The 9,782-nt window shown below is 36.8% G+C and overlaps 1 protein-coding gene across 1 annotated transcript; it reads left to right on the top strand.

Moving 5' to 3' along the window:
* The first annotated feature begins 2,207 nt into the window (after nucleotides 1-2,207).
* On the top strand, nucleotides 2,208-9,579 carry LOC101571717 (DNA-directed RNA polymerases I, II, and III subunit RPABC5-like). Its single transcript, XM_004629984.2, has 4 exons — nucleotides 2,208-2,227; nucleotides 8,579-8,637; nucleotides 9,117-9,223; nucleotides 9,288-9,579. The coding sequence occupies exons 1-4, from the start codon at nucleotides 2,208-2,210 to the stop codon at nucleotides 9,501-9,503; spliced, it is 402 nt and encodes a 133-aa protein (XP_004630041.1). The 3' UTR covers nucleotides 9,504-9,579.
* The last annotated feature ends 203 nt before the right edge of the window (nucleotides 9,580-9,782 follow it).

Here is a 9,782-nt window from a genome sequence, read left to right as displayed (position 1 = left end):
GACTCATCCACATGGTTAACACTGACAAAGGTTCAACCATCTGAGGTATAGGACCTCAGGATAAATCCTGAGGGGATTGCACTGACCTTATCAGACCCAAAAACTACAACTCTTGTTGGATAGGTCCTGCTTTACTTTGGTCTTAACCATCCAGCAGAAAAGTATAAAAATGAAATATGGGAAGTTAAGCCATGCTGTTATGTTGAGTTGTAGGGGACTCAGGTCAACAATTTCTGACATTGCCAGTCAAGTGGAAGACCCAATACTATTATGGGCTACTGGACTCTTGTATAATATTTTGCTGAGTTTACACACCTATGATATTCAAATAATGGAACTTAACAAAAAAGGGGATACAGATGAATGTCCATTTTGTATCTGTGTATTCAAAGTGGTTAGGATAGACATATAGTTACATTCTCTTACATATGAATAGAGGGATTTGTTGTAATGGTGTTTGTAAATAGGATATCATGTCTGCATCTTGTACAGCAATTAACCACTAGGAAGAATGTGTACAATGTGTTAATTACTGAAACTGTCTTACCAATTTGGTTTGAAACTGTCTCATTGCTATTTGTTTCTCAATAAAATTATGGAGAAAAAGAAGTGTTTTTTAGACTAGGAAATTTGTAATGTTCAGCAGACGCATTATAGTGGTAGCAAATATTCTGAAGCCACACAATTTAAATGAGAGGTAGGTACAAAAGCTACCTGCAAAATCAATGCTATTTCTATCAAAATTGCAACAGTATTTCTTACAGAAATAGAAAAGGCAACTCTAAAATTTATAGTCAAAATTCTAAAAAATACAGAAAGTTAATAAGCATCACATTCAGTTTGATGATTTCAAAATAAAGTAATGTGGAACTGGCACAAAGACAGACATATGAGCTAACTGAACAGAATAGGGATAACAAAAATAAATTTGTACATACATAGACAACTTATCTTCAACAAAAGTGCACGTAATATGCAATGGGAAAATAATACTTCACCTACATTTTGTTAGATGGCAAATTGGATATCCTTCTGCAAAAGCCTAAAATTTGATGTTGATCATATACCATTTACAAAAAAAAACTCAAAATAAATTAATGATTTATACATGATACTGCAGAACTTTTAGAACACGTATGAAGAAAATTTCTTCTCTTTTTTCCCTTTTCCTGTTTTTGTTTTAACACAGGGTCTCACTATGCATTTCAAGCTGGTTTTCAGCTCACATTGTAGCCTAGGCTCTCGAACTTGAGACAACCCTCCTGCCCCAGCCTCCTTAGTGCTGAAATTGTAGGTCTGAAGTTCCATATCCGGATTCGAAGAAAACTTCTTATTGGTGATCTGGACAATGATTTTGAGGATATGACCCAAAGACACAAACAACAGAAAGCAAGAATAGTTGAGTGAAAACACAAAATTTAAAAGCTGCTGTCTCAGTTATGCTTTTCTCATTGCTGAGACAAATACCCAACACCCAAAATGAAGGAAGGAAAGGTTTATTTAGCTCAGTTACCGGAGGTGCTAGTCCATACTCAGTTGGCTCCAAGGTAGAGCGGCACATGGCAGAGAGCAGCAGTTCATGGCATCAGCAAGGAGGAAAAGGTACCAACAGCAATGGCTACAGAGAGCAGGAGTGTTTCTGTCCCTCTTATGTTACATTCAGGCTATGCACCCCAGGCTGGGTGTAGCATCACACCTATAATCTCAGCAGTACTCAGACCCATAATCCCAGCCTTGGATCATGAATTAATCAAACAGTAGAACTGTGCTTCAGTGACAGCATGAGGCTTTGGAGAGGCAACTACGCATGAACCATAACAGCCACATCACAAAGCAGAAAAATAGAAGAAATGGTATCATGTAGAAGCCTATAAATTTTTGTCAGCCACATATCTAACAAAATTTTCATTTTCAAAATATTTAAGAAACTCTTTTAAATCAATAGGAAAAGAACTAATTGCCCAATTTAAAAATAAGCTAGAGGCTTGGTCTCATGGTGCATGCCTGAAATCCCAGTACTCTGGGAAGCTGAGGCAGTAAGATTGGGCAATTCAATATCTTAAGGATATCCTACCTCAAAACAAATAAACTGGCACTTAGTGCCAAGATCTTGCCTTCAAAAGGACTTCTGGGAAGATAAAGAGGTGGTAAAGAGTAGAAAAACAGCCTCTCTGAGATCAGATATTCGGACGCTGGAATACAGCAACATGAGGAAAAGAAAAAAGAGGTAAGTGGGCCCAGGGACCCAGCAAGGAGCTCAAGTGAAAATTAAAGACCATGGGGAGAGTGAAGAGAGAGACAACATGCAGAAAAAGGAGATGACATGTGGTACTTTCTCCTTAAGCCCTGAATCACTGTGTGTGAGCGGCAACCAGAACCTACAGACACACAGTGACTCCTGGCGACCCCAGAGGCCTCCATGGAGAAATACATCAGTCAACAGAGCAGTTGATGCAGTAAATTGCCATGGCTAATGAGTTATTTGGGTTTGTACATCCCCCAGTTTATGTATTTTCTAGTACAGGGTCTCACTATGCAGATTGGACTCATAGTGATTCTCCTGTATTCAGCCTCCCAAGCGCTGGGGTTATAGTGGAGCACCACCATTTCCAGTCTCAATCGCTGTCTCAGAGCACACTGGGTGCAGGACAGGAACAGTTTGTGATATTAGGGATCAAACCCTGGCCCCTGCATTCTGCCTAAGTAGTTCTTTTTGTTTCTTTTTTCTATTTTTTGTTTGCTTTTTTTCTTTGTTGTTTATTCTTGTGAACAAACAATATGAGTGTGAACATTGTTTCCAGTTTATTATTACCCTTCTGTTCTGCTCTTGTTCTACTTCTTCCTTCTCCCTTTCCCTCTTGCCTTCTTCATCAGTTGTCCAAAGTTCATGTAGTCCTCTTCCGTCCTGCAGTCTTACTCCTAATCTCTTCTTCTGCTTCCATTTTTCTATTTCTCTTAACCCCATTTAAAGTTTTCTCCCTGAGGGTAAAATTGCCATACTAAGAACATATTTACTATACACAATTTTCCTGGTTTGTTTTATATTTTGTTACCTGACCACAAATCTAGTTCATATGCTTAAAGCTGGAACACTGTTACCATAGGGGCCTGGGAGATTGTATGTAATTCTCTAAATTGTGTTTGATGCTATTGTTATTGCTGATTATGCTACTTTAACCTGGGTGACATAATTGTTCTAATAATTTGTTCTTCCTGGCATTCCAAAAATTAGATTGCCTGAAAGTCATAACAATACTATAGGCCACTGAAATAGAACAAGAGGTTAAGCCAAACAGACAGCAATTTCTCATCCCAATAAATTGAAGAGGTAGGATCTTGCAACAGATTCAAAACTCAAAAGCCAACTACACCTGAAAGACACCTCTGAGAAGTAATCATTTCCTAAAAATTATAAATACTAGCAATAGAGCTGTTTGTCTATTGCTTTATTAGCATGAACACAGGAATTAAACTAATATTTATTAGTCTTTGTATACTTTTTGTATAAATGTATACACTTTGAATATTTATATATAAATTTATGCATACATATGGGGGGAGAGAGAGAGAGAGCGAACTCTGGAAAAGTACAAGGTTAGCTATTCTATTTGCAGACACAGTGCATTTGAAGCCTTGACTGATTAAGAGAGAAAAAGGCCATAACATCCTTATAAAGGCAACAATCTAAAAGGAAGGCATAAAACTCATAAATACATATGCATCAAATACCAACACAGCCAACACAAATATTAACAGACATGCACAATTAAGTAAGCACTAATACAACTTATCTCAATTACTTTTCACGCATTGCTGGGACAAAATACCTGACACCCAAAATTAAGGAAGGAAAGTTTTATTTAGCTCAGTTAGTGGAGGTTTCAGTCCATGCTCAACTGGCTCCAAGGCAGAATGGAACATGGAAGACAGCAGCCATTCTATAAGAATAGCCAATATTTTGGCCCTAGTCCTTCAAGGTCAGTGAGGACTCAGGAGATAAGAGAACCTATATTGTGACATCCTGAAACTCAGTGATGTCCCAAATTTTCTGATCAAGGAGATTATGGGGCAACAGAGGAAAGTGATTGATGATGTATAGTGTGCCTAAGGAGAGTCACCTAAAGAGAAAAAATTCTCTCAGGCTTTCGTAGAGAGGAGGTTTTGGTCAAGCAATGGCCACGACTCATCCAGATGGCTGACACTGACACAAGATCTACAAGATATTATGTACATGGTTTCAGGGTAAATCCTGAGGGGATCTGACTGACCTTGGTAGATACAAAAGTTACATTTCTTATTATATAGGTCTTGCTTTAACTTGGTCTTAACCATCCAGCAGAAAAATATAACCACAAGGTGTAAAAAGTAATGCCATATTAATTTGCTGAGCTGTAAAAGGCTCAAGTCAAAAACTTTGGACAATTGCCAGTTCTGCTGATAAACCACTACTATGATGGACTATTGAACTATATTGGGTTATTTTCATAAATTCAAGTACTCACAACATTTGAATTTGCATCAAGTATGTAAAGGTCCTTTAAGGACTTCTCCAAATATAGCTTCTCTAACAGAAATGGAACACCCATTCTGAGAAAACAAAACAAAAAAGGGGGATATACATAAAGGACCATTTTGTAGTGAAAATAATATATATATACACAAAATGGTTAGGATAGATATACAGCTACTTTCTCCCAGTTCAATGAGAAGAAAGGTTTATACTAATATTGTTTAGACAAGATATCATGTCTGCATCCTGTCCTCTGAATAATTACTATGAAAACAATATGCAATATATTAATTATTGTAACTGTCCTACTAACCTGTTTTGAAACTGTTTCATTGCTATTTTTTTCCCATTAAAATGAATTAAAAAAATTTTAAATGCTTTGGAAAAACTAAGAAAAATAAATAAATAAAATAAAAATACTTAAATAAAAATTTAAAATACATTTTTTTAAAAAGAGAGAGCAGCCATTCTTGGTGGCAGAAAACAGCAAAGAGCAAAGGAGGAGCAGCAGCTAGAGCTTCTAGCAAGCCTCTCTCCCCTCCACACATTATAAGCAGGTCACCCTGGGGAGGGGGTGTAGAACTCACACAATGTCCATGCTCTCCTTTCCCATAAGATAAGGATGCTTACAAAGTAAGAACTCTGGCTCCCTACTGTGTCACTTAAACTTTTAATCTTCTCAAGTTAACACAATGTATCATCAACCAGTACACAAGTGTAATGGGGACCTCAATACCCCACTCTCACAAATAGACAGATCAACTGGATTAAAAAAATCAACGAAGAAATATCAAAACCAAATTAAACTTTTGGACAAAAGGACTTAGTAGATATCTACATCTACACCCCAGAATATCAAAATACAAATTTTTCTCAACTGTAATAAGACAGTCTCCAAAACAGACCACATAATAACTTATAGACTATACTTAAGCAAACACAAAGGAATTCAAATTATACCATTCATATCATTATACCATAGTACAATGAAATTAGAAATCAATGGAAAAAGAAACTAGAAAAACTTTATAGACACTTAGAAATTAAATAACACCCCTTTTTTATTTTAGTAAGGGTGTACAGGGTCTCACTACATAGATTGGACTTAGAGTGATTCTCCTGTGTTCAACCTCCCAACAGCTGGGATTACAGGCATGTGCCACCACACCCAGTCTCAATCTCTGGCTCAGTGTGCCCCGGGGGTGGGGCCGGCACTGCAGGCCAGGATCAAACCCCTCCCCATGTCTGCGTACACAGGCGCTTGAATCCCCTGAACTATTTGACCATCCCTAACTAACATCCTCTTGAACAACCATTGGATCACAGTCCAAGTTAAAGAGGAACTCAGACCATTTCTACAATTACATAATAATGACAGTACAAAACACTGGAGCTGATGGGAAACAATGAAAGCAGTCCTACAAGGTAAATTTACAGTAGTGAATTCCCATATGAGAAAAAGAGAAAGCTCAAATAAACCACATTACATTGAACCTTATGCGTCTAGAAAAAGAGCAAGCCAAGGCCAAAGCTCATAAATAGTAGAAAATTATAAAGATCAGAGCATAAATTAATGCAATGAAGGCCAAAAAATAATATAAAAAAGAAAATAATAAAAAGAGCCAATGAATTAAAGAGTTGGAACTTTAAAATATTAAATAAAATAGATTAATACTTAGCCTTGTCAAAAAAAAAGACTCAAATCCAAACAATTAGGAATGAAAAGGGTAAAAATTAACAAATCCTGCAGAGATCATAGGCATCTACTTTGAGAAGCTATATTCTAATAAAAAAAAAAACAGAAAAAAATGCACACATTCCTAGATACATATGAATTATCAAAGCTGACTCAAGAAAATATAAAAAGTTTAAATGAACCAATATCAATCAATGAAATTGAATATGCAATTAAAAACATACCAAAAAAAAAAAGAAGAAGAAGAAAGCCAAGTCCTGACAGTCACTGCTGAATTGTACAAGAAATTTATAGAGGACCTAATGCCTCTACTTCTCAAAGTTTAATGAAATTGAAAGCAAAGCAATATTCCAAAATTCATTCCCAGAAGCAACCACTACCCTGCTACCAAAACTAGAGAAGGATCCAACCACAAAAGAGAACTACAGGCCAATCTTGATAAACACAACACAAATCCTCAGTAAGATACGGTCAACCACAATGCAGCAAACTATCACAAACATTATCATCATAACCAACTAGGATTTATCCCCAGGATGCAGGGACGATTCACATATGCAAATCAATAAGTGCCATACATCATATTAACAAGGAGAATAAACATATGATAACCTGAATAGACTCAGAAAAAGCACTTGACAAAGTTAAACACCATTCATGATAAAAGAAAACCTACAAAAAAATTGAAATAGATGGTCTTTATCTTAACATGATAAAATCCATTTATAACAAAACAACAGCCAACATCATACTAAATGAGCAAGGTCTGAAAGTTTTTGCTTTAAAATCAGAAGCAAGACAAGGATGAACACTACTCTCATTCAATATATTTCTGGAAACCTTAGTCAGAGTAATTTTTTTAAAGTAAAAGAAATAAGGATAGGAAAAGGAGGAGTTAAATTATCATTATTTCTGGATGACATGATATTCTCCATAGAAGACCCCAAAAACTTCACCAAAAGACTTCTAGGTTTAATGATCAAATTCAGCAGGGTAGCTGGATACAAAATCAATGCACAAAATCTATAGCCTTCCTATACATAAAACAGAAAACTTATTGAGAGAGAAATTAAGGAAGCAATAGCTTTCACAATAGCATCCAAAAAAATTAAATACATAGGAATCAGCCTAACAAAGGAAGTAAAAGACAGTTACATGGAAACCCATGATACACTAAAATTTAGGAAGATATCACAAAATGGAAACTTATCCCTTTTTCTTGGATAAGAAGAACCAATATAATGAAAATGATCACAATTCCAAAATTGTTATACAGATTTAATGCAATTCCAATCATAATTTCAGCAGGTATCTCACAGAGTTAGAGAAAACTTTCCTAAAATTCATTTGGAACGAGGAGAGACCTAGGATACCAAAGGCAAGTCTAGGCAATAAAGGCAAGGCAGGGAGCACCACAATTCCTAGATGGAAATTGTACTACAAAGCTACTGTAATAAAATCAGCATGGTATTGGCAAGAAAACAGACCCAAGCACCAGTAGAACAGATTAGAGGTTGCAGAAGTAACTTCAAACACGCTCAAGCACCTTGACAAAAGAGGCAAATACCTTCACTGGATGAAAGATAGCCTCTTTTATAAGTGATTCTGGAAAAACTGGCTTTTCACAAACCAAAGATCAAAATTAGACCCATTTCTTTCACCATGCAGTAAACTAAAATTGAAATGGTTCAAAGATCTAACTATTAAAACTGAAACACTTAATTGTATAGAAGAAAGAATAGGCAGAACTCTTAAAGGTATTGGTGTAGGAAAAGAACTGAGGAACAAAATTCCAACTGCACAGGAACTATAACAAAGAATCAACTGCAATCTCATCTTATTAAAATGCTTTTGCAGAATAAGAGATACCACCAACGAAGTGAAGAGACAATACAGTGTTGGAAATTTTTGTCAGCTCTTTTGCAGATAAAGGACTAATAGATAGAATTTATAAAGAACTGAAAAATCCTGGCTGGAAGCCACAGTTCCACAAAAAGTAAAAGAAAATAGGCTAAGAAAATGTACCAGGAGAAACACAAAATTTGTCACCAAGCATATGAAAAGATGCTTGACATAAGTAAGCATCAATGGAATAGAAATTAAAACTCAGGTTATACATTACCTCATACATATTAAGATGCCTATGACCACAACAGCAAGAAACAATACATGCTGTCTGGGATGTGGAAAAACTGGGCACCTTGTATACTATAGGTCCAAAAGCAAATGATGTAGCCATTATAAGAAAGAGTATAGAGGTAACTCAAAAAATTAATATTGTATCCATCATATGACCCATAAAATGTCCCTTCTGAATGTTTACCCAAAAGAATTTGAAATCAGAATTTTAATTTTTTGTTTGTTTGTTTTAGCACTATTAACAACAGCCAAGAAATGGAAACAGCTTCAATGTCCACTGATGGATGGAATGGTAAAGGAAATGTGCTACTTACTTATAATGAAAGACTGTGGGGCTGGAGAGATGGCTCAATAGAATAAGTGCTTCCCTGGCAAGCTCAAGGGCCTGAGTTCAATCTCTGGTTCCACCAAAAGAAGAAAAGAAAAGAAAAGAAAAGAAAAGAAAAGAAAAGAAAAGAAAAGAAAAGAAAAGAAAAGAAAAAAAAGAAAAGAAAAGAAAGCAAAAGAAAAGAAAAGAAAAGAAAGAGAGAAAAAGAAGAAAAGAAAGACTGTTTAGACTTTCAGAAGAAGCATATCCTGAAACATACTACAGCATAGATGAACCTTTAGCACATTGTGCTGAATCTCACAGAAAGGCAAATATCACATGATTCCATTTCTATAAGGTGTCTAAAACAGACACGTAGGAGCAAGGATAGTCATAGTTTTTAGCTGTTAGAGTGAGCGGAAAACAATTGTTGCTAATCAACATGTATAAAAATTCAATTATAGGTGCGGGCCCCGGAAACCGCTGCTGTTCGTGGGGTAGACTCATCGCAGCGAGGCCAGAGGGCAACAGTGACAGAGGCTGGGGCGGGGGCCGCGGCAGCGAAGATGGCGTTGGGCCTGACCTGGTCCCCGCCAAGTGGGGGCGCCCGGAGCAGATCCTGAGACACCGCCAAGCCAGTCGTCGCCTTGATCATCCCTGTTCGGTGTTTTACCTGTGGGAAGATTGTCGGCAACAAGTGGGAAGCCTGCCTGGGACTGCTGCAGGCCGAGTACAGTGAGGGGGGTGCCCTGGACGCACTGGGTCTGAAACGCTATTGCTGCCACCAAATGCTGCTAGGACACGTGGACCTGATTGAAACGCTCCTCAACTATGCACCCCTGGAGAAGTGACCACTGGAGAAGAGTGCTGACTGTGGTGAACACGTCCTGCTGCGTTCAAGCTGAGGCACTGAAGAGGTGGCAGCACAATGGAAATTCTAGAAAGAGTCCAGTAAAGGTCTTTGGAGAACTAAAAAAATTAAAAAATAAAAAAATTCAGTTATAAAAAATGAGTAAGACCTGAACATCTTATCTACAACATTGTACATTTTAAAATCCATCGAAAGAGTAAATCTCATGTTTAATGTTCTTATCACAATATAAATATGAAGAGACAATGATGTAGCTCAA

This window comes from Octodon degus, unplaced genomic scaffold (assembly GCF_000260255.1).
Source record: "Octodon degus isolate 3935 unplaced genomic scaffold, OctDeg1.0 scaffold00032, whole genome shotgun sequence".
NCBI classification, from domain to species: domain Eukaryota; kingdom Metazoa; phylum Chordata; class Mammalia; order Rodentia; family Octodontidae; genus Octodon; species Octodon degus.
Note: the sequence above shows the minus strand (reverse complement) of the source record. Positions and strands in the feature narration are given on the sequence as shown.

What these genes read in the sequence shown, in the direction of transcription:
- LOC101571717 (XM_004629984.2), top strand. Translation starts at nt 2,208, where the DNA reads ATGAGGAAAAGAAAAAAGAG. An exon ending in GTCCACTGATGGATGGAATG is followed by an intron (nt 8,638 to 9,116) that starts GTAAAGGAAATG and finishes ATTCAATTATAG; the next exon opens with GTGCGGGCCCCGGAAACCGC. An exon ending in GCCGCGGCAGCGAAGATGGC is followed by an intron (nt 9,224 to 9,287) that starts GTTGGGCCTGAC and finishes GACACCGCCAAG; the next exon opens with CCAGTCGTCGCCTTGATCAT.